This window comes from Camarhynchus parvulus, chromosome 2 (assembly GCF_901933205.1).
Source record: "Camarhynchus parvulus chromosome 2, STF_HiC, whole genome shotgun sequence".
Lineage (NCBI taxonomy): Eukaryota > Metazoa > Chordata > Aves > Passeriformes > Thraupidae > Camarhynchus > Camarhynchus parvulus.
Genome location: NC_044572.1, coordinates 45,229,871 through 45,256,170, shown reverse-complemented (window position 1 = coordinate 45,256,170; position 26,300 = coordinate 45,229,871). Strand labels below are relative to the sequence as shown.

The 26,300-nt window shown below is 35.4% G+C and overlaps 1 protein-coding gene across 4 annotated transcripts in view; it reads right to left on the bottom strand.

Annotated features, from left to right (window-relative positions):
* ULK4 (unc-51 like kinase 4) overlaps positions 1–26,300 on the bottom strand; it is a 211,919-nt gene that overhangs the window by 35,299 nt on the left and 150,320 nt on the right. For 3 of the 4 annotated variants that reach the window (XM_030944162.1, XM_030944164.1, XM_030944163.1), the window contains one exon: positions 18,962–19,147. In XM_030944162.1, coding sequence (XP_030800022.1) covers positions 18,962–19,147 — 186 coding nt within the window. Of the gene's footprint in view, positions 1–18,952; positions 19,148–26,300 lie in introns of those variants that run through there. The other variant, XM_030944166.1, reaches the window with a different exon arrangement.

Genomic DNA, 26,300 nt, shown 5'->3' with positions numbered 1-26,300 from the left:
ATCAGGAATTTTATTTCTGATCTATCAATAGTCACCTTGGCTAATGCAACCAATAATGAAAGAGTAAAATACTCTGACATTATCAAAACAACTGACAGAAGCCTTAGTGTGAAATATTAGTTTAAATAATTTTGTTGCTTGAAATTGGTGGTGTCTTTTGAAAAACAAAAGCTCCAAAAGTAGGGATAAAGGGAAAGAAAAGCTTGGAAGTGAGATAAACAGAAACCAAATTAGTTTTACTTTTCTGAATGGAAAATTGAGCAAGTTAAAGTAATCAAGAACAAAAACAATCTTTCAGATTAGTATGTTTTCACTAGACAGGACTGACTGTTTCCAGCAAAGAATGGGTCTTAGATGGGTTAGAAGTCAATGATGGTTTGGGACTTACTCAATCTGAAACCTTACAAATAAAAATCCAAAATCTTGACTAAGACTCCAATTGTCACCTAGAAGCAATACAGGGTAAATCAGCAGGCAACCACTATTTTCTGTCCTCTCCACACACTAATCAAGCTGCCTCATTCTGTGCCAGTGACAACCCAACACTGCAGCATTGGGAACCTAAGCATCTGGATTGGAGTATTTCCTTAGGATTATGGTCAGATTTGGAGTCGTACAAGTAGTCTCTGTATTGAAAATAGGAAGCCTAAGGAAAAGCTGTGCAACTGAAGGCCAGTTTTCTCTTGTGTGCATGCTGAATGAGCAATGAGATACAGGGATAATTCAATGCCTCTGCTCTCAAAGATGTGCTGTTCTCACAGCCTGTATTTGCAGGCAGAGGCTAAAAGTGTCTCACATATTCCCGTTACAATTGCCTTGGCCAAGTGTAGAAAAGTTCATTTTTCTTTCCTCAAGGGTGACACGATGTAGTATTTGCCATAAAGTGCAGTTTCTGCTCAGAGTGCACACAGTAGTATTCTGGTCAACTTAACTTCTCTAGAATTTTATGCAGTGAATACCCAAGTTTCAGCACTCTGAAAAAAAAGATTTGCAGCAACTGCAGCCCAGCTTGAACACATCACTTCACCAAAAACATTACGTGGAAGCTGAAGGCCCTAGAGGAGAGCTGAGCCCCATTCCTTGCACAATGAACCGTGGATCGCCCTCTGTTGTTCAGATTAGTCAGCTCTCTTGCAAGAGCTGGAAGAGGCTTAAGGCTACAATAAATACTTCAGTACCTTATATTAAAAGGCAAGAAGAAACCTCCTTTACTGATGTACAAAAGGGTGAAATAGCTAAATGAACAGACAGGTAGTTTCAAATGGTTACCTCAATTAAAAACAAATATTTTACAGAGAGGGTTCTCTCATATTTTTTCAGATGAATGGTTTTCATGGGCAAACCACTGTTTGGTGTCCATGGGGCAAACTGTTTGTTTTTAATCCTACCAGAAACCCAATGTCTTCTCCAGTTACTACTTGCAGTAATATCCACACATACACAATAACACATTTTGGTAACAATCCACTAGTTGAAGGCCAAAAATGATCATACAGAAACAAGTAGCCTTCATTTGACTAATGACAGAAATAGGAGTTTGAAAGTTATTGAAGACCCATCCAATTATTAACACAGATCCATATAACTGTTAGTACAGATTAGTTGGTAAAATGTGCTACTTCCCTGATATAAGAACCACAATAACACTAATGGAACAAAATTGAGCTTTGAAAGTCTCAAAGTCATTTGCATTGCAACCTTTTTTATGAGGTGTCTCAGTATACCATTTATTTATAAAACCAATTTTTATTTAAAATTTGACTGAGTTTCATAAAGGACAAGTGTTTAAAATAATTATAAAAGTGAAACAAAACTTTCATTTAGGATTAAAACTTTCTCTTTTCTGCTAAAACTTTTTCCCTCTAATGATATTTCATTTGGTTTGATCCCCTTCCCTCCCCAGTCTTTTCTTCAATCAACCAATACTGGTTAAACATACATAAAAATCAGGGTCAGAAAGGCAGACTTGCAAAATTCAAATATGTACACTAAATATTTCTTTCCCAAAAATTGTGTTCAGCTTTAGAGGTACGTCAAGGCTAAAAACTTCAGAGGAGAAGTACCTATATTAGGTGTGTAAAGGGAATGTTTTCTGTCTTAAATATTTTTAAAGTACTACAACTACTATTCTGACATTCAAAATTAAAAAGAAAATTAATTGCTAAAAACATAAGCTGTGACAAACACATTCGTTTCTTTTCTTGAAACTTTTCTTACTTGCATGAAAACATTCTGCCTAACAGACATCAGCTTCAGTAAAGAGAAACACTGTTTTATTAATGGCTACTGCAAAAGATTAATTTGACTCGCATTGCATCCTATTAATATTCACTGCTGTTTCCACAAGCACTGCAAGAAAAAAAATTAACATTGGCTTTGAGTTTTGTTGCCACTTCCCAAGTTTTAACCAAATCTATTTATCTGAATCTTCAATAAGCCCAAACATTTTACTCTGATATGATTGTTCATTCAGATTGAAAAAGCAAGAAATCAAAAGGATTAAAAGTACGAGACTCCCTCCTCAGTGACACTGCAAACATGCCCATAAGTGGAGGATGCATTTCTTGAGAGACAAACATGAAACCTCTCACAACACCATCTCATGTTGCTCTCGTATCTGCATTTCTGGCCCATTTGAGTGGAAGCACGTCAATCAATACCACCTACATTGATGAAGTGAATTGGATTTTGAGGAGTTAAAAAAAAATAAAAATCCCTGTGATAGAATAAAAACATGAAAGAAAAAAAATGAATTCAACTGAGAAGATAGTAGGTCACATTTTAATTAATACTATTTAAAAATCAGGCTTCCAAGAACTATGTCAAATTTTTCCAGGGTTCAATGACACTACCAAATTAATTTTCTTTTTTGAAAACTGCAGAATATGACTGCACTTTTTGAGTATCACACCTATCTCATTTCTGTATGCAGAAAGGATAGTACAAATCCCTGCCAAGAAATTCTGCTATTCAAGGTTAAGCTCAGATGTTCTTGTACAGGGATACTTCTACCAGTCTTCTATCTTGCACCTCCTCTTCCTTCCTTCCTTGCTTTAGATCACAGTCAGTTTTAAATCTATGATTAAACTTTCACTAGTGGTGATTTCTACAATGTTAAAACTATGGGTTTTATAAACCTCAGTTTTCAAACATAAGAACATTAAAATATTTGTGGATTTTTTACTCTGGGACTTCACAGGAGTGTGTAATGATCATTATGAGCTGCTCCACATTTTAAAATTAATAATCAGATTTGAGCTAAAGCTGCAATGGTAAAAATACCACTAAAATGTCACACAGAAGAGTTTGCCCACAGATTCAGCTCAAAAGTTTTGAGATTAGAATTAGAAAAGTACTGTAAGGAGATTATTATGTGGTAAGTGGTATAATTCTAGGAAATTATTGACACCTCTAATTAGTTAACTAGAAGCACCATAATTTTTGCATTAGAATATCAAGATATTATTCCATAAATTATTTTATGTAAATGAAACAATTGAGAACAAAAAATGAGAACATAATCAATTTAAACCAATGTCAATGATTTTACATTTAGATAAAAAGAAATAGCAGAAATATGACACTAAAATCAGAGGTGAATCTAGACAACAGTTGTAAATGCTGCTTGGCATTTAAACTGAATTTAAAAGTTCATACAGGGCAGTGAGACTTCATGGGACTTGGAAAGATTTTCTCCAAAGGAAATCACAGCAGAAGTAACAGAAAGGAAAGATAAATCCCCTTCCTCAGAAACTACCCCCCAAAAATACCAGTAATTGAAGCAGTACATCCTGAAGCAGCAGGAAGCATTCAATTGCAGAACATGTTGGGCTGCCTATAACCATAACTCTAGCAGTATCTGAACACTTCCCAAACAAGTAAGAGTTTGCTACTTTTCCACCTGAAGCAAAAGTAACAAATGAGGTGGTAGGGTTGCAAAGAAACTTTTAAAAGATACTAAAAAGCTGAAGAGAGGAAATCTGCTTTCCATAAGAAAAGTCAGAAGAAAATACTTAAGCACAGTTCTTTCTGTCCACATTAATGAACTTGAAGTATATGCTTTAAGCCTTAATTTTGTTAGTGACCAAGGTGCTTGTTCATTTATTCATCCTGCTTCTGCTCCAGAAGATTCTGGTCAAAGCCATGGACTATGACTTTGTGTCTCTACACAGTAAGTATGAGAAATAAAACCCTCTAAACAGAAATAACATTGTCAGCTCTAAGAGACATGGAGCAAGCATGATAGCTGAGCAAGTTGATACCTATCTTCTCAGAAAGTTCATACAGTAGCTAGACTTGCACATAGTGACAGAAAACAAAACTGAAATTAATAGGACCAATATTTTGTCTGACTGGAAAACAGTGTGAACCATTCAGCACAAGTTAATAATGCTGGTGTATCAGCCCTTAGGTACACTGAAGATATGATGACCCTATTTTGCTCCCACAAGCACGAAGCTTTTCAGCATAGAAAGGTTCCTAGAACTTGCTTTTAAAACTTCTTACTGGGACTTGTTAACAGCTCCTCTATGCTTGATCACATCTCCTCCAGGCCAGAAAGAAATATCGTTGTTTGCTTTCCTTTAGGATGTTGTGTTTCAGTAGGGTACTAATGACAGAAAAAACTTTTTCTTTCCATTTTGTAGACTCTGAAATACCACCCATCATCCAGTTACAGGAGCTGGAAAAGTTTCTTTTGCTGTGATGTCCCATCACGGCTTATCTATGCCAAGGAATATAATGTTGACACTCCCAATAATGGGATTATGAATCCCAAAGATCCTAAAATATATAAACTAATACCAGCTGTTATACAGCAGAAATCACTTTATATAATGACAGAATTAGGAAAAAAAAGCGTCTGCTTTCTTTCTGACAGGTTTCAAGTTGTTTATTTGCAGATGCACTGAAGTTGTGCAAATAAACCAGCAAAATAATCTACATAAATCACCCTAGGTGCTATGTATAAACAACACTTATTGCAAGGAAGCAATTTTAAAAAAACAAACCCGAACAAAGCCAAAACAATAAAGAGATGAAACAAGAATGTACTTTTTTCCTGTTGGTATATAATCTTACTTCCAGATCTGATTCTTTAACAAAGATTATATCAGATATATTTTTGCTTTGTATATTGTGTAATCAAACTAGTTTAGACATCTCCAATAATGAACATGTTGCTATTATTATAAAGTCATATAAAAGTAGGTGAACAGCTGTAGCCTAATAAACACACAGCTGAACAAAGGAAACTGCTGACAAGCTGCAATCTTGTTTTAATGTAAATTATCATGTGTTCACATCATATTTTAATTGTACACAACAATAAATAAGTTTCTGTCACTAGCAGTTTCTCTTAAATGGGCTAATGCTAATTATCCCTCTATTTTCAACCACATAGTTTTAGTGAAAGGATTAATGTCAGGAAAATAACAAAATAATGAGCTTTGCAAGCCATTTGAGTGGCAGTAAATATTATACTTTTCTTGATTTGATTTTCCTGTTTTTATATGAAAGCTGTGACAACTCTTTCACAAATTACCTCAATATTTCAAACATTACATCTAGCAATATATTAATTATGGAAGAAATATATAACCTGTTTCCCTGGATTTTCTTTCAGGTTTGTTGTAGTGCAAACTGAAAGCCAAAATTTGCAACTTCGGCACCACTACTGAATTTAAGGGCTGGTCTTTCTTACACCTGGAAACATATAATTAGGTATGGACAAGTTTCCCTCATCTCCTGGCCTTTTTTCTGCACTTGGTATTAGTGTAGAAAAAATCTTTGTTTGGTCTGAAATAACTCATACTAGTCTGACAAATTATTTAGCTCTGACTAATGGTAAGATACAGCATCAAAAAGGAATGGTTGTCCAGGGAACAATTAAAAATAAAGAGCACTTTGAGGCAACCAAGCGATGCAAACTCCCTTTTTCAGATTGCTCCTCCTAGTTACACATGCTAAGTTTCCAGACAAAACCAACACCACAGCTTGAGACACAAAGGTGATGCTTGCATTCTGCAGTGGTCCCTAGAGTAGACACACATATTTTCTGTACTGCAAGTGTGGTCTCAGGTCTGGCTGGAGCTTATTAGTGCGGGACCAACAGCTGTCCAGCTGTTTAACGTACATTGGCTGGGTTTCTGTTTGAAACAGAAACACTCCTTCTGCTTTCCTTAAAACAAATTGATGGGCTATAGCATTTGTGTCCCACATGACATTAACACAATACTCCTAAATATTGTATTATTGAGTCTTTTGGATCAGGGTTCAAGCAACTTGCTATTCTCACTATTAATGTGATTGTGGCTAGAAAACATCCCTAGAACACCTCATCCAGTGATGACCCTATAATTCATGGTGGCTTCGATGCCCCTTCTCATTCCTTACAGTGTTTCTGTATAGACAGTGCTTCACTGAAGTGCATTCACCACTTTGGACATCATAACTTAAGAGTCCAGCTCTGATCCATTTACTTTGCAGCAGAGTGGGAGATATATCCCTGTTCATCAGAGGGGAGAAAAGAAAGCTACATGAGAAGTACCACAACCTCCAACCTCTTTTCTTCCTTTCTTCTGGAACAGACAGGCTGCCAGCTGAACCCCAGTAGGGCGGGTGGGGAGCTGGATCAAAGCAGCACTACAGACGGGACAGGCTGTACAGAGCAGGACATGAGATTCTTATCACACTCAAATCATTATATTCAGTAGTCTCAAAATCTAATGTGTTCCATATTGTTTGGGAATTACATTACACTGCAGTGCTGCCAAGATATTAAGAGAGTGTTCATCACTCCTTTATATTTCTCACCTCTATCCATTTCAAGACATCATTATTTTTCTTTCTCACTTATAGGTGTTAAGCAGTAGTCAGTGCTGCTCCTTTCACATTCCAGTCCACATCCCACCACTGCTCTCTGCACCTGGCTTTACTCACAGATGTTCCAGGGTCACTAAATCATTGTCAGAGTGAGTACATTTGTATTCCACCGTCTCATCCAAGTTCAAGTAGAAATACCATAATTTTTTAAGTTCTTGAAGTACTCTACAAGGTATTAGCAAAAGTTGAATAAAACAATCTTGGCAGACTGACGTTCGGCTGCTTTCATTTTCTAGTAGGGATAGACAAATCTGGTTCACCTCATTTCAAAGCCATTTGAACTTAATGGGTCAAAAGCTTGATTACATTGTTACTGGGTTCATCTCCCATTTAAAATAATTTGTTAAAAGGGAAGTGAGGAAAACAGACATACAAGCTTCACAACCCAAAAGTCAACTGATTCTAGTTTTGTTTTTAGGAAGACTATTAGGCTTTCCACATAACTTTGTCTCATATCACAGCATTCTACTTCATTATATTTCATCTTCTTGAAATGTACAACTGAGGGAACTTTAAAATAATTAAAATGGTTAAACAAAATGCTTCATATCCCATGGTATTTCTGGTTCCTCCTAAGTTCTTTGGTCTCTTCTTCCAATCCTTTTATAGGAGAAATAAAGGACTAGGACTTACAATACCTAATATTGGGGCAGCCAAATCAGAGAAACTTTTGTAGGTCTGACATCCATAAGTAAGTAATTAGTATGTCCAGGAAATTAAATTTCCTTAGGAATCTCTGTAACTAAATTTGGAAAATTAAGCTATTTTAAATCCTTGCAATTTTTAAAACTTTTAGCCATTATGTATATGGAAATACAAAAAACAGGATAAATTATAATTTAATGAGAAAATTTAAAAGGATTACAGAAGAGTATATAAGCCTAATAGGTGCACATACACAAGCCCATAACAGTATGCTAATGCAATTATGTGCTCTTGAGATCATAAATAGCTATGTAAAACTGGAGTATGAAGCTGCAAGAGGGAAAATGAGATTTTGTTGAAACCTGCAGTGGTCAAAATGTAAGATGAGAGAAGGCATTTTAACACTAAAATTGGTCCTCCAATCTCCAACATCCATTGCCTGCAGCTTCATTTAAAAAAAAAAGACAAAAATAAGTAAGTTTCAAGAAAAAAACCCAGGAGCATCTGGAGCTGAGGAATGGAGTGAAGAATCAAAACCATATAACTAGAGGTAGAAATGTAGAATAAGACATGTCAAGAAAAAATATTCTATCAAATATAATGGTGATACAGAGACTAGAAGATTCTATAAAATCAATCATGATTAAATAACATCACTTCCAAAATGTAACATATATTTCATCTTGGAACTACAATTACATTAATAAATTGTATGAGCATCTCTCTGATGCCATCAGAGCTCCTCAGTGGAGCAACAGTCCACTGCAGCAATTCTGAGGGCAGATTATTTAGGTCTTTCAATGACACCTGCAATTTCTTTTTCAGCAATAAGAGTTTTCCTCACCAAAGTAAAAGAAATATTGCTATATTAGCAGAGTCAAGGTCTCACATAACTGACTGATACGTGTTGCACAAACTGCTCCTCGCTGTCTTAGAGTTATGGACTTTGAAAATAAATATTGTGTGCCATTTTGTGAATAAACTCCCATTTACATTGCAAATACTAAACTGTACTAATGGCTTAAAATTACAAGAGCTCTAATCTTTATAAACCATAATTCCTTTTATGGTTTATAAAGATTATGCTTTATGCACACCTGCTGTTTTATCACATATGCTAAAAATTACCTTTTATAGTATTTAAATACTGGTAGTACCTTGCAGAAAAGTAGCAGTATGAGGATGTGTTAACATACTCATTTCCATGGGAATTATTTCATTGTAAAAGATTAATGTTACATTGATTTTAACTCTAACCTGCTTTGTGCAGACTGCTGCTCTAATGAAAATAAGCCACACACAGCTGCTCAATAAGGACTCTTAGTTAAAATTTTACAACTGACAAAATGCTGCTTTACTAGTAAGCTCTGCAGAGCTTTTCTGCTCCAGCACTCAGGACAAGCAGCACTGTGCTCAAGCTCCCTTGGGAAATTCTGCCTTTCTATCTCCCCAAGCCCTTTGCAGGGAAACCTCTGCCCAGAACACACACTGAGAGCCCTGTGCTGGCATTCCCTGGAAACACTGGCCTCTTGCATGAAAAGCCACAAAGGAAGCACTCAGTCAGAATGAACAAAGGGATTCTACCTTGACTCCTTCTTCTATTTTTAAGTGATGACATGGGACAATAGTAAATTGCAGTAAAATTAAAAATAATTGGGTTTTTTGCTTAATTATTAGTCTGGTAGAATCCACTGTTTAGCGTACTCCCCTTACATCACATACATATGCATCACATCCAGTATACATGGCAGATTTTTATATGTGCATTTTGTTTAGCACAGGCAGGGCAGATTTTGCTTTAAATTATCTTTTTTCTGATGTGATTCTAATATGCAGTAATTCCATACATTATAATTCCCAAGAATTTACAGCACAAAAATCAGAGTTCCATCCATGAGGTAAAATATGCACTATGGAACATACCATTTTGACTTTTCAATGTATACTGGGGTTATGCTCTACAGCAGTTCTCTTACAATTAAGTACACCAATATAATTCCTTAAAAAAATTATTTTAAATCATTGGAGCTATTGGATGATTGGAAATTACATGCACCTCTTGACTCATTACTAATGAACACTCCATATTTCTGCAAGAAATACTCTTTTACTGATACTAAAGAATTTAGGTAATCATGAGCTTTTGACAAGACTAGGAATTGTATGTCAACTTCAACACTCAAAATGCCCCCTGAGTGGTCTATAAAAGCAAGCTGTATAACCAGAGTAGTGCTGGAATGCAAATAGTGAGATATTCTTATGCTGCATCATATGAACTTATCAACTAGGCACTGCATCCCAGAGAAAGCATCTGCTGTGTGAAATTTAGGACAGTAATTTGCAGCCCATAGAACACTGCATCACCACAAATTACATTTGTTATAAATTTATAATGATGTTCATATAAAAACATTACATTTTAATAGTTTAAAGAATGACAACATTGGGCACTTTATAAATGTTTAACTAGTAGAGTCTTCATAATTTAAAATGTCGATGTTACATCACTGAAGATTCTGGATTGAAACACTTTGAACTTGGAGAGGAGGGTCAGTTCCTGTAGAAATCTACTGAAAACCTCATCTCAATGCACACAAATGCTATTTTTAAACACACAACTTTTTTCACTTACATGGACCATCTGAAATCTGGCATCACCATGTTCATAAAGCACAGATGCGATTATCATTGCAGGGATTAGCCTGCGAGCATGGGCTCTCTGTTGGGGAACCTTAGAAGCAGGTACTTGTTAACAAATGCCTTAACCAACCATGAGATACATGAGATATCCAGGAAAAAATTAAGTATTTTGCTTTCTTCCACTGTACTTGTTTGAGTGATGCGTCTAAAGTAATTTTCATCTCTGACCTTTGCAACAATCTCCAGCTTCTTAAACAGTGCCTTCATTTTGCTCTAAATGGTCATATTGCTTGGTCTCATTGCCACAAGCAACATACCTTTGTTCTGCTTCTATATTTTTAGTCACAATTTCCATCAGACAGATAACCTACATCTGAAATTCCCTGCCAGGCTTTTCGTCTCCTTTGCCTAATTTACGTGCTTCAGAGTCCCCTATCTTCACAGCCTGATGGCCAAGGACTGTCTCCCTCTCCAATAAAAACACTCCAATTACATTCCCTGTTTATCTGCATCCACAATCAAGCTCTGTATGACCTGCAAATTTGCTCATGGCAAGATTTTGGAAAGCACCACCTTTTCAGCAATACTCCAGCCTTATAAGATGAACAGAGCAAGGATACAGACAAGTAAAACACAGGTAATGTTTGTTGGATGCCTTGTAAAAGCGCATAAGTTGAAATATATTTTAAAAATCAACAGATTTTTTTTCAATAGTTTTATTATTTTAATAGTTTTTTCAATAGAAAGCAAGGAAAATAAGGGAGCAATGAGGATTAACAAAGAGGTTATGTCAAGACCTTTTACTCTGATTGTCCGCTACTATGGGATTTAGAAGCCCAAGGAAGGAACACTCCTTTTCAGTAGGGAATCTAATTCCTATGTTAGATTTCATCCTGATACACCGTAGCTAAAAATTTCCTGACACAATGTAACAGACTATTTCACCTTCAATAAACTTGTCAGCAAGAAGATGGAGCAAGGGAATGGATGTAATGAAAAAGGGAGGTCTTGTTGAAGGGCTTGCAATATAAGTTTGCAAAAAAGTAACAGGAAAGCATTTTGCATGTAACTGTTTCTCATCTTCAACACTGGCAACCAAAATCTTACAAAGCTCTTTTTATTTCTGGTAATAACTTCACATGAAGACTAAGGATTTTAAAATATTCCTGTGACCATAAGAATTTAAATTTTTAATAAAATGAAGAATCTTTTATGTTAGTAATGAACTAGTCAAACATTCATACTTGCTTGCACAGAACTGATCATTGCTCAATGATCTGTTTTATCCAGAATGGTGATTTTGAGTCAAAATATTTCCTATTAGGAAGAGTCACTTTCAGACCATTTCTTGATCCTATTCTGAATAATGGAAACAAGCTGGATTGTTCTCTGGAGCAAGAAATTATTTTTTACTATGCCTGGATTGAGATAATCACAATGAGGTCCCAGTCTACAGACTAATGAAATTCAGTTACAATAATAATGAAAGCAGCACCTACAGCTCATATGCTCCCATTAATGTTACAGAACATGGAAATATGTGCAACTTGGTATTAAAATTCAAGCTGAGAGAAGATTTTTAATAATTCAGTCCTATTTGATTGGTGTTAATAGATTCTCTTCAGCAAAATGTTATGTGAGGACCATGATTTTAGTACAGGTTCCATGAAGCCTAGTATTTTTGATACAACAGGCTTTCGGGCTCCAATAATCAGCAGGGAAAAAAAATCTCCCCTTAGATCCAATTAAAATAAAATTTTGATTTTCACAGTTCCTAAAAGTCTCTTGACACTTTGAGTTAAGAGTATCCTAAAACACATACAAAAAGAAGATACACTCTGTTTGTAGTTCAAGATACATAGGGACATAAACCATAAAATGAATTAGTAGCCCTACCATTCACTATCACAGCCTTCTCAGCCACAGAACTGATATTATTCTACATCTCATTGGATGCAGCAATTGTAGCCAGAGACGTACCAAATTCACTTAGCAGAACAGGATTCTGACGTAGGCAGAAATAAGTGATCCCATAACCCTGGACAATCTTATAAAGATTTAAATATTTTCTTTTTTATGAGGAGAAAATAAAAGAAAAAAAAAATTAACAGAGCATTCCTGTACCATCTAGTGCTTGGGGGCAAAAAATAGCAAAGCTTTCTCCAATCTGGTAAGAGCTACAGAGCTTCTGGACAGGATCCAAAGTGACAAGATGGAGTAAAAGAAGAATTCCAGGGACTGCATCATTCACTGAGATGTATTCATGGATACTCCTTCTGTTTCATTTCATAAGACAGAAAGATAAACACTGGAATAAAACCCATCAGTATTTAATTTTAAAATGCCGTGCTTAAGAATTCTGGCCAACCGAAAGAAGGTTATTGTAAAAATCAAAAAGGTAAATTAAAAGGAAGGCCATCAGAAATGGAAAAGGCCTATTAAAATTATATCAGTGCTCTAACCAAATGTGTAAATCTAAATATCAAACTGTTCTTCCCTCTCCTCCAGTAGAAAGCATAGAAAGCAAATGTCAAAAAAAGAGTAAGTCAAGGACAGTGCTACCATATTGTCCTACAACTCAGCATCCTGAAAACACGCCATAAATTTCTCAAAGTATAAGTGAGCCTGAATTTAGCCCTTCACAAATTCCATAAGCCAGGCACCAGATGAAACATGCACATGCCCCTAAGGTGAAACAGCAGCTAATAATTTCAGAATAAAAATGAAAATTCTTATCAGACCTATAGTGAAAAACCGTGTCTGGGATTTCAATACTCATAATCTAGTTGGGCCAGGTAAAAGTAACCACGTATAGTGGTTAATAAACAGTGCCATGGGATCTCAAATGTAAATCAACTTCAGGATCCCTCTCACATCTAGATCTTCGAAGTATTACTACACACACAAATAACATTTTCATGCAGAACTTTAAAAAGCGTTTTTTGAAAAGCTGTGTTATCTTTAATAGCAAGTATACAATTATAGATTAAATAATACATATCTTAGGACCTGGTATTGCTTGTAGAAGGCATGACAACAAACTGGAATATTATTAAATTTTGATTATACAAAAATCACACTGATTAATTATTTTCCTTCCAGCTACTGAAAATGCTTTACTAAGCTTAAAAAAAAATCTTCCATCAGGTTTTAATGGTGGAAGTGCAATATTTCATTTCCATAAGCATTTCATAGACCCCATATGACATTACAAACTGAACAAAAAGTTCAAAGATTCAGTATGGCTTACACCACAAAAAAATCCAAATTACTCGGATAAATTAATCAATATTGGCTCAATTTTCATTCTGGTAAACAATGAAGTGCTGCACAGGGGCTGTGCCACAAGAGAATTATGCCCATCAAACAATGAATTTATTTAAATTACACTAGTTATATTCTTTCTATTTAAATAATTGCTTATTGTTTGTTTAAATTGTATTAGAGTAGTTGGGACTAGCTGCATACATCTTCTGAGTAATTGAAACCAAATTTTTTTAAACTTTTGCTGTAAAATTTAATGTACTGCTTCCTGAACAATGGCAATAGCTTGGCCTAGCAATCTAACTCACAAATACCTCTGCAGACTATTCAGATTCATCAGGAACACTGTAGCATTTTAAAAGTGTTATTAGATTGTATTTTGGTCAAACCATAGGCAAAACTCAAAAAGCCATACTTAGAAGCTTACTTTGCAAAATAGATGAAAACCCAGTGGAGGAGGAGGGGAGAACAGTCTCACTTGCCCCTGGAGACAGGGCAATTTCCCCACTCCGCTTGTTGCCCCTGTCAGGGTATGGCAAGGCCTGAAAGCACCATGGCAGAAGTCTGCCAAGTCACAGGGGAAGTTGGAGGCCTCCCCATTTCTCATGTCTGGAGATCTTCTCCAATTTCATTAAAACTACTAAAAAACCCCTGTGCAAGTGTGCAAACAGAAGGAGCTTTCCACACAGCGGGAAGGGTGAAGGTGCATTTTCCTTCCCATGTATTTATTTCAATGGATTTGGAGCAACACATCCTGTTATCATCTGCATACTGTATCCTAATGCTGATTATCTTCTTCCTATTTGGGAGAAACTAAGTTGTTTGTAGCTAATGAAATGCTCCCTTTTAACATATATACAAAGGTAATGTCTTAAGGATGTTACACTTGCAGACTGAAGCCAATAAAAGAAGGGATGCAGGTTTGGTAACAACTTGAAAATAGGAGATTAACACTAATGAAGGACGGGAATTGTTTCTGTAAGAGCCACCCGAATTTTAAAAATATGTATGATTTTAGAAAAACTTGTTTGTTTATAGTGAGTATACCTAAACATGTCAGCAAGCCACAAGTGAGTATTTTGTTCACAGTCTAACAACCATAGCTGTCATAAAATTCTTCCTTAGAGCAATGGAATATTATGGATTATCTTAGCAACTAATGAAATTAATTATGGGCCACTTAAAGATTCAGATCAGGAGTAAAATGCATAAAAAGTTTTCTCCAGTTTATTTGAGATTATTTGAGCGCTGTGCTCCCTCAGAAGATTTCCCAACAGGTTTCCATAGCCTTTTAAGACCATGGGAAAACAGACACCTCTGGAAATTGCTGCACAAGCACCTCCTCCTGGCACTGAGTCCTTGGAGCTGAAGCTGCAAAAGGAATGCTATCTGAGAAACTCTTGGGATTTTACTTCATCTTCTTTGAGGGAACTTCCCTATAGATGTACTAGTGGGAATCTACGGAGGAGCAAACCTCCAGCATGAAGTCCAACTTAGTGAGTGACTGCAGAACTGCTACTCTAAACCAAACATTTGTGTACTTGGACTGTGTATTTCTCCAAGCTCTAAGTGTCCTCATAATGCCTGATCAGGGATTAATGTAACAAGGATCTAATCTGGCACCTATTGCAGTAAAAATATACACATATATTTTTATAGACAAACACTAAGCTATCTATTCAAGAGAAGCAAATGCAGGAGATCTTTGTATAAAACTGAGGATGATATAATTGCTAATCTACATGTCAGAAACACTTAAGGACTGCATGATTTGAATGACATCTTAGACACAGTGATCAGCGGTTCCCCAGGCTTTGATACCTTTGAAACAGGGTAGTAAATTTGCCTGCAGGTAGATAGTGATGCTCTTGCTGTGACTCAAATTGGCAGGGAAATGAAATTAGAGTTCAATAGTCCTACAATGAAGTTAATGAATATTACGGAATTTTGCCATAGTTCATGTATTATCATTCTAGCCTAAATGTCTTTATAACACAGCCTAAAATGATTTGAGAAATCCTTATACATATCCCCATGGGGTATAAAACATGCAGATGACATCCTAAATGTCTTAGCTACTCACAGAAAAAACAAAAAGGGAAAACTTTTTGACACTTATGAAACACAAATTAGTGAAAATGAGATTCTACAAAGACAATCAGGAGAAAAAGTTGTGCTTTAAAAGGTAGAACTCAATATCCTTTCTGACAAGTACATAAGGGAAAAGTCACGGAACAAAAGTTCCCTCTTCACTCACTGTGAGTGCAGAAAGCCTAATATTTACTCATTTTTCTCAGAGGAATTTTTCCTTATTACTACATGGAAGTAAAAAAAGAGTGTTCTCTTGTTCTGAAGGCTGAAATAATTTATTTGTGAGTACTGAGCTGTAATCCCACAGCGATTATGTGTCCAGTAGAAAGATATTGGCTAGTTCTATAAAAAATGCCTTTACATTACATACATGATAAATTGGGATGGCAGGGAAATTTTTTCCCTCTGGGGAAAAAAATAAATTAAAAATTTCTCAGTAAAGCAGGCAAACCTCAACTACTTGCTTCTCAAATGAAAATTTCTTCTGCTTCATAAAAAAAAATATATTTTTATCTAGGTAATTTACTGGACTCATAATAAGATGCACTTTATCTTCACAGAAGAGATGAAATTATGAGATAGCGGTTTCCATGACAAGTGCCAGGAGAGGCTTCCAGAACAAAAAAAAGCAAGATATCACTCTTCTGATGTCATCAATCAGTTACAAAAATGCTTCTAAAAAAGATGAAGTATATCTGAATAGCAGCATTGTCTAACTCAAGATGAAGCAATCAGAACAAGAGATTTAATGCAGAGGCTGAAGGGAAAAAACCTCCAAACCTGTTCCTGAATTCAATAATTTTATGCAGTTTCTGTTCATTTCATCCATGGCAGTGAGAGAACATTCTTGTGAAAAAATGGATTAACCTGTGCTTGACAGAGCCCAAAGCTTTGAAATCTAAGAGGTAATTACAAAGAAAACAGAAAGAAGACAGTCAATGCTGCCTCTTTAGAGCTTTTAGATGATCTTTACTTACACAGTTACAGAAGTTAGCTCAAAGCATATTTCCTCTCCTAATGATTCCTTTTTACAGCAAAATAAAGCTTCTAAAAGGATGTGTTCATAGTGATGTCAGTATTAAGTCTGTACAAAGTCTGGACTATATCTTTATTTCTGTTTTAGAAATACATGCAACAAAATTCTAAGAAAACAATTAGTGAAGAAAAGTGCTGCAAGAAATTTGTATTGCCCTGCAGTCAATTTGCTGGTCAAATTTGACAACGATCATTTAAAAACCTGAACAAAACAATGTAACAAACTTGAATCTCCAACTTTTTTTCAAAAAACCTTCCTCTCACTGGAGACAAAACACAGTGGTTTAATGATTAAGTTGTAACAACATATAGATATGAGATTCCATTTCATCAAGGTAAGGTCATCTTGTACATCAAGAAATCCCCTGATATGCCTTAAACCGAAGACTCTGAAATTGTTCTATCTGCCTCCACTGGCTCACTGCAGTCACGTAAAACACTTCAATCAAGGTTAAGGAGTCACACTGCTATGCCCTTCCATATTTCCAGAAATACATGCTATAAAGGCATCTGTAGCATAACCACATGGACCTCTTTTTTACATTCCTGTCTTACATAAGCAATACCTGTGCCTGTACCAGTAAAGTCAATGTAACCACAAACTGAAGAGCTGCTCTGTATCAGCACTGATTTGCAACTATGAAAATTGGTGCATATACTGATCTCTCAATGAAAATATTGCTCAGATATATAAAAAGAAAAACACTGCTCTAGGCTTCAAAATTCAGCTGATGTGGGCTGAATCCTTCTTAAATGGATATGATTATATTTCAATGTCTTTTGTCATTACGACAATTTTGACAAGATAATAATCTCCTCAGAACAGGACTTTTTAAGGTTTAGAGAAATAACATATGATTTATTAAATAATCTGTCAAATTATCTATGAACCCTGCCTTCAAAAGAAATTGCATGATCTCATTACAGTAATTACTGAAAATCTATGCCTGATGTTATAAATAACAAGTACCAGGTATACAAAGGAGAGAACTGGAACCTAAAGTACAGGAACTTGCAAGGTTCAAAAGGTGACTGCAGAGCTTTGTTCTCTTAAAATAGTCAATAGAAGCTTCCATGTTAAGTATCCTGCACACTAGGTTAACTTTTGATCCCTAGGCTTCAAAATGGAGACAAATAAACAAGTCTGTAGCTATTTTAAAATGAAATAATCTAGATATGTATACTGCAGCCTCACTTCCCTTCTCTCTCACTTCATTGCCTTTTTACTCATATTGCTTTTGGAGAAAAGCAAAAGCCAGTTCTACACATCACAACAATTATTCAGAAAGAGTAGCAGAGGTGCAAGCTAAAATCAATAGAAAGTATCTTTAGAATTTTAAACATCATATCAACTTCATTTTTATATATTCACACTTCTTTCAGGGCAAGATAGGGCTGGGCAAAACAGGGAAGAAGGGTATGGTGTTTACTTTCCTGTGATGTAAGTACAGAAGGCAGGAGAAAGAGGACAAGATCTCTGAAATCTCTACAAGGGAGTTGCTCCCTTTTAATTCCTGCTGCCATGGATTACAGTCGTACTCTAGTAGCCAGCACTGCACTTGCAAAATTGAAGGAACGCCTACCTCTTGAAATTGAGGGAACTACTGCCCTCTCTAGGGGCAGTTATCCTATTTTAACTGAAAGCCCCTGCTTTTGGAGAGTAAAGGATGAAGTACACAAACAATGCAAGGTTGTTGACAATGCAGGCAAAGCTTCTTATTAAGAACACTTCAAGACAAAAGCCTATTGTATTATCTGAGAGAATACTACAAATATTAAAAGATTTCCTTCCTAAGCTACCTGAAAGACATCAGCTGCTGTCATTCCACTGTTTTGGAGCAGGACAGAAGTGAACCTTTTCCGTGTCAACATTATCACCAGAAGCCCCTGTATGATTGCCACTACCTGGCTCTCTACATTACAGCCACTCCAGCACAAGTGGTCCCTATAGCTCCGTGAGAATGAAGACTCAACAGCCCATGCACAAACCTATTCCAAGTATAAAATAGCCTTTTATTCACTGTGAAATAAACCACTCTGTGTCTGAACAGATATTTAATGCTACAAGGTTAGTTCTTTCAGAAGGCATACAGAAAATGGTTTCAATACCTTATAGACCTGAATTACTAAACAAGTGGAAAAATAGCAAGAGTTATTTAAACTGCTGAATAGCTAACTGAAATAGGAGAATTCCTGCATCATTTTCATAAGAGGTTTTAAGTGTAGAAAGCTATCTTCTCCAGAAAAGTGTAATTTAAAGACATGGTATTCAACTTAGCATATTTTGGTTTTAAAATGATTTTAAAATATTTTTTCCCTTGAGAGGGAAAAAACTAGTCCAAAAATTTATCAAATTGTATCAAAGAAACACACAGACTTCGGAAAAGGTTAGATGTCAACTCACCAGTCTCTTAACAATTTTCAACAAAAGCTTAAGTTCTCGTGGATCTTCTTTGGACTTCAGTACTTCAGCAAAGCTGTCCATGTTTTCTGGAGACATACTCTCCTCATTGCTCCCTCCATACAGCTGAACCAGCAATAATAAGCTCTGTGAGGCACTCAAAAATATTTCAGTATCTTCACTGGGAAGCTAAAAAATGAAGGAAAAATAAACAAACAAAAATCAAATTCCAATTTCAGAAAAGTTGCATTTCACTGGGGATTTGGAAGAGTATTAACATTTGCATTGTGACAGGAAAGAATAATTTCTAGTTGATTGACTGAGAATTGCACTAAAATAAGCTTAACGAAGTGATGAAAACATAATTAAAATATATCTCTTAAGCAGCAGTCTAACAATATCTGCACTCTAATTCTGTCAAGTGGTCTATCTAGAGCAACATCATAACGGCACCAGAAATGTTGCTCCCAACCATGTTATTTTATTCTACTTTAAACAGAAGCAGTAACAGGGAAAAGTACCATTACAGCCATGATGTCTAATCTTCTACATCATGCACACCATAAAATTTAATTTAATTATTACTAAAGCAAGCCTCTTGAGGTAGAGCACAGGCTATCTAGTTATTTAATGGATTTTAAGTAGTCACATTAGGAGGTACATTTTGAAGATTTTAAATATTTTCCTGAATTCTAACTTTTCTACACTCCTTTGAAGATCAGACACTGCAGCAGGCCCTAGCACTAGGATGGAAAATTATTTCCTGGGAAGCAAAATTACAAAAAAGATTTAGGGACGTGACTAGAGATCATTAAATGAGCTTCTGATAATATGACACCATTATCAAAATTATTTATATATTTCCTGAAAGTAAAATCTGGAAATAACAAGTAAAGATATTATATTAGGCCTGTATTTGGCACTGACAATGACATTTTGGAATGACAACAGGAATGCAGTGCCTAGTGTCAGCACAGAGAGTTCACAAACACTAGTGAAAAAAATCATAGAGGTTTCTTGGGAACAGGCAAGAGGATGACAGATTGGAAAGCATAATAGCCAAGGACTGAAGGAATTTAGTGCCTATAGCAAATCAGTGGGAGGGTTAAAGTGGATTTGATCACACTCTCTCAATCATATGTGGGAAAATGCAGGCTGAGGATAGGTTAATTCCTTTACCTGAAAAAGGACTGATAAGAGATGACAGCTCAAAACTTTAGACAAAGCAATTCAGATTAGAAGAAAGATAATGCTTCGATTTCCTTTTTTATCTTTCTCTCTTTAATAAGAACAATTAACTCCTGAAATAACTTCCTTAGAGCTGAGACAGATTCTCCATTAAAGGCAATTCAAATATCACAAGAATATCTTTTTTCTAAAAAAAATAACAAAACCGTTTACTCTAATGAGGAATTAATTTAGGAAAGTCCTGCCTATATATATCCCTTAACAAAATCATTGTAATAGTTTTTTCTCACCTTTTACTCTATGACCTGAACAAAATGTCAGTGGTAGACTTAACCAATTAGGTATAGAAGTGTAAAAACACCTCATCATGCTCATTCATTTTTTCACTCCAAAAGTATTATTTACACCAAAAAAGCCAGATAAAAGTACAGTAAACAGACTATCCTTACAGACAATAAAAGGGAAAAAATTCCAATTTGTCCAAACACTCATGTAATATGCCAAATCATTTCAATAATGATTGCTTATTTAATCTGTAGTATGAAATTCCTAAATTTTTTCATGTTGAGGAAAACCCACACAGTTACTTTAAAGCAATCTGAACATATCATCAGACACACATCTCTCAAATATTCAAGCAGCAATTCCCAAGGGATCTGCATGCAAATACAATCCTGTTTTCTACTAGCTTCATAGAGTTGCTGTTTAAAACAGACTGAACTGAGATGAAATCTCTGAATATATAGCCCCAAGACATATCACATTCTATTTGACCTAATACTATGCAAGTGACAGGACCACAACAGCTATTTCTTCCTCAGTTTTGCTATATGTTTTTTCTTCATTCCAATCTAAATGCCACTTATTTGATTATTTCCTTCTCTAATAATATCAGTGCAATTAGCAAACCCAAAAAGCAGGAAAAGCTACAAATAGTAACATGCTTTAGAAGTCCATTTATATTTCTAATCCTTAAATAATTGAAAAAATCCTATTGATTTCATTTAGGGCTTTGAGACAACTTTCATTTCCTTCATTGAAATAAAATGCCATTAGAGAAAGGAAGAACAGCTACTTTTTTTTTTAATGTGTCACTCACACCTAAAAGCAGCATTCCTTGTTAATTCGTTACTACATCAGTGTAGGCAGCTACATCAACAACCCCCTGAAGAAAATCACAGAACAAGGATTATGTTCAAGTTTCAAATGTTTGTTGGCTAAGTAAAGGTAAAAAATGAAGAATCAGTGAAAATTTTGGTCATTGATACATCTTTGCCTGGGTACTGCAGCAGAGGCTAATTCCCTGGGCTCCACAGGCACAAAAATCCCATGTTTAGTCAGTATCACAACAGCTATACTTGGAAGTGAGACTGATCCCAAGGTTTTTTTCCCAAAATATTAATTAAATATCAGAGAAGTGGAAAGCTGTCAGACTGCTCCTACAACAAACGTGTGTGAAGAAATCCATAAAGCACCACAAACCTCAGTGGTCCTTCCCAACACACACCATGACTGTCAAGGAAGCAAACAAGCAAGTCCAGCTGGCTAGCATTATTCCCCAGGGGAGCTTATTGCAGCAGGAACACCCAGCTAGTGAGGCAGTGGAACGCTTTGCCCAAGGAGGAAGAGCTGTGCTTGGACCAATGGCCTTGCTTGGGCCTTGATTCTCTCCTCCTGGCATGCCCAGCCTTTTATCCTTGTTGTTTGTTCCCCAACAAGAGAAAGGAAAACCCTTTCAACCCAATGAAAGGAAACTTTCCATCCAATCTGTCTTGGCATCATATAGTCTTGCTCTTCAGAGGCCTTCAGTGACCATGTTCCAAGTATCACTCCACAGTTCCCAACACCTGCCAGTTATGACATCACATTACTCAATCATTACCAATGCCAATGAAGCCTTTCACCCCCTGTTGTACTTCAGGCTCTTCTGCCTCTCTGCTTTCCCAGAGTCCCTTTGAGCTTTGGTATTAACTAGACTTGGGGGAGCAAGCTGCTGTTAACCTGGGAAAACTCAGGGCAAAACAACAGCAGGACTGGTCTTGTATGAAGATAAAAACAAGCTTGGAATAGGACAGGCCATATTTACTCTGAAGGGAATGAGAATCATTGGCCTACAGTCATCAATAATTAAGGTGGAAGAGGAGCTCTCAGCAATGTCCCTATTTAAGTATGTCCACATCAGCATTTTTCTCTGTAACTCTCATCATTTTGCCATTTCACTTCTGACAAGTAGTGATTTAGATGTCAAAAGTTGTAAGCTGGTAACCTGAAATTTAGCACTGACTGCCAGTCAGTGTTAGTACTGGTTATAAAGAGTAGGGGATCTGAAGAACATTCTAAAACAAAAGCAATGGCTGAAAATATAATAAATATCTGTAAAGATAGAAAATCAAGAATGAAAATCCAGATTTCAAGTAAATATCTCATGTTTAATAAGAACAGGAAAAACATAATCATGTTGTTCAACAATTAAAATAGATGGATGGTTCATCTCCTAATTAGATGGAACAGCATTCTGATTATTTTTCTAATCAGAACAATCCAATTTGGTATGAAGTACATTTGCTTGAAATGCATTTATAGTTTTTGTTCTTTCAGGAGAGTAGAAACCTATGAGGAAAACAATTCTAACACTTTAAAAGAGTATCTGCCCCTTAATATTTCATAATTACATGAAGTTTCCTTTTCCTTTCTCAGCCTTAGAGGGGATTATGGATTCAGCCCTTCAGCAAGGTAGAAAAGTCACCAGTTCTTCTTTTGCTGCTGTTAATATTCTTGGCTAGTACATAGCTTGAAGAGAATCCAGCACCTTAAAATAAATTACTGAAGAGCTAAGGTCATAAATTCTGCCATTCTCTAACTGAAAACTGTAGATCTATTTTTCACTTACTTTAAAATAATATCTCATGACAAGACTTCCGTGCAATGAAAGCAGTGTATTACTCTTTGCTTAATTTTTACAGCCACATTATAACTTCCTGTTAACAAGCTTATAACACAAAATTCTGTTTTCTTTTTCTTTCTAGATGGAACCTGCTCTGTGTATTTTAGAGTTAATGTGGTAAAGAGCAGGAAGTTTCTTGTTGTTGCACATCTATATTTCTGCAGTCTGTTCTCAAAAATTCCATCATTTTAAACTGAGTTGCAGTGTGTTCATGAATTGCAAACCACTGCAAGAAACGTGTGATCATTTGAGCTGAAGTGGCAGTTTTCACACCGTTGGAATTGTTACAGCATCTAATTTTAGAGCTACAATGAAACTGCCTGGATTACCCGGAGGGGACACTATTTCTGTGCATTAATGAGGTTATACACATAGAGAGTTTATTACAATAAAAGATAGATATTCATTAGATCACTAATGTGATTACAGAACACGCTGTAGAGGAAGCACCACGGGGATCTATAGGGAAGATGATTTTGCAAACATTTTACAAAATGTAAAAGCAAAACATCATTATTAATCTGCTAGCTTTACTATGCTATTCTTATTAGTAAATATGCACAGTTTTAAATTTTAAAAAATCATATTTTTACTTAGCAGCATTCTCCTGCCTAAGGGAAAAATTATTTATATATTCACTTAATTTTAATCTAGGCTAATTGTTGAGAAACTAAATCCCCACTCTGAAATTCTGTGCATGTAACAACATTTTCTTCTTTCCTCTTGTGTGTTTGTTAGGAGTTTTTGGTTTTTAGGATAGCTCTGTATAAGAGAATACTTCAAATATAGCATATAAACATATGACTCTCCACTCTGACCACAAAACAGTCTGTATTCCTAGAGAAAGACATGTGAAATAAAATTCTCCAGTAATCATTCTTCTGCAGTTATTTTCATTACTCATTAGCAAATAACTTCATGCACTCTGAAAATGAAGTCTGGGCACAGACTTAGCATCAGTGCAATACAGAGACAAAAAATACCTAAAAAAGACCATCTCAATCATCCATGTGCTTCATATTTGTGAGGCTTCATATTTGTCCTCTTCACATTTGGACATGACTAACTGGATGTTCAATGGTAACACAGAGCATGGTAATCAAGTGGAAATTTTCCTGGTAATATTATAATGAGGAAGCCTCCCACCAGAAGTCAAAAAAAGTTCTCTCCCAGAGTCTAGTAGGCTCCAGAAATGACTGGAAGATCTACACCTAGGAACTGAATCTAGGACCTACAGAAAACAAAATTCCTTTTTATAGGTACTGGCATGATTTCTGAAACTTTGTGAAAATCCACACTGAAGTGATTTCAAAAGTAATTTTTTCAGTATAATGGGCACATCAAAAATTAGAAGGTGTTGTGTATGGTCTGCAATTGCTGCAGGTTTCAGAATAATACTGAAATTAAATTTACGTTAAGCAAAGAAACATTACCCAACAAAGCTAAGTGTAATTAACTTTTAAACACAAAACTGCCAAGGAGAAGACTAAATGCTCAATTTTTTTCCTCTTATTGATCAATTATGGTCATAATGATCTTGGGACTAAATACTGAATTCTCCATTTTTGCAGTGTTTCTTGACATAGTTTGTAATAATTAATTTTTTTGCATTGTTAAATGGCTGAAGCTTCATTTAAATGCAATCTAGGCTTCCAGAACTTGCTTTGTTATGCCTTTAGTGACAGACTAAATAACAACCACACAAGGGAAAAATTGATTCAAAGTTTTTGACATTTTGAAGTTTTACTCACATTGATTTTTTGAGGGATTATTGAGAGAGAAAAACAAATAGAACTTGAGCAAAATAAAAAGACAAGTAAATGAGACACAGAATAATAATCTACTTGAGGGATACACATTTCAATGAGGGAAAACAATGTGTCTGGGAAACTAGGAACTAGGAAACAATGTGACTAGGAAACTATGTAAGTGATTATAAGAAACTATAAATATGCTAAGATAGACAGAAATAGCAAAGCAGAGAAAATAATTTTAACTCAATATTTTAAAGTAATTGTTAGTTCAAAATGTAAGTCCTCCATTATCTCCAGAAAATCAAGTTCACAAAGAACTGAATGCCTCAAAGCAGCAATGAGGGGTTATGTTCCCACACAGCTCAATGAATACAGAGAACAACCACTGGCAGCTTCACAGAATTTCAGTTTAGGTAGGCCTGAGGCATTTTGAGGAGTAGGGAGCACACATATCTTGAGACATGCTCTAGACTTCACAAATAATCTATTTCTATTTAAAGAGATTAGAGCATAAAACATTTTAAACAAGTGATTCCTAAATGCTAAAATGATTATTCCATTGCTCAAACTCTTCCAAGCTTAACAGGAAATGTTTAATAGAGCAGTGGGAAAAAAATATTTGAAAAATCAAATTTAACAAATCTAGCTGAAATAACTTCCACAGACCCAAACAAGAGAAAAATCCCTCATTCACAGAATCTTTAAAAAACTGAAACCAAAACAAAACAAGACAATATGTATGTATGTGTCTATCTATCTGTATAAAGAAGTGGAAGTGGTGGTCATTATCTTTTACCTGCATGTTAAAATCAGATGATTTAAAATAAGAATTTGAAAAAAACCAGAATCTGCAGAAGTACAGAACGAAGCAAAATCTACTGGTAATTTACAGCCATGCTTCTGAAATACAAAGACAAGTCACAATCTAATCAGAACATGCTAAATATACAATTATCCTATCCTTTAATTAAAAACTTTTACAAGACTTCCAGGTGGTATAGGCTGAGTTAAAGCTTGGCCTCTAATTTTCTGTTCTTTAAAAAGTTAATATAATTTAACTTATTACTAGTTTCATTTTAAATGAATGTTTGCATTTCTCCATCTCATACTATTTATCATGCATAGCAGTTTTAAAAAAATCAATAAAAATAAATGAAAAGAATTTATAAAGCTGAAATATTAAATAGTTGAAATTCAGTCACTTTGTTTCAGGTCATTCAGAGAACTTTTCCAAAAAGCCTTTGTCAATAGCTGGTTTAAATAAATCCATCAAAGGAGGACTTAGCACCAAGTATAATGCCAAAAATTAATAAAAAGTAATCACACACTTCCCTAAAATAGATGACAGACAGTGCTAAAGATAATAGAAGGATTGCAGTACTGATATCACAAAAAACCTGAAATCCTCTATTTAAATGAAAAAAAAAAAGGGTCTGGAAGAGAACACAGTGAATCT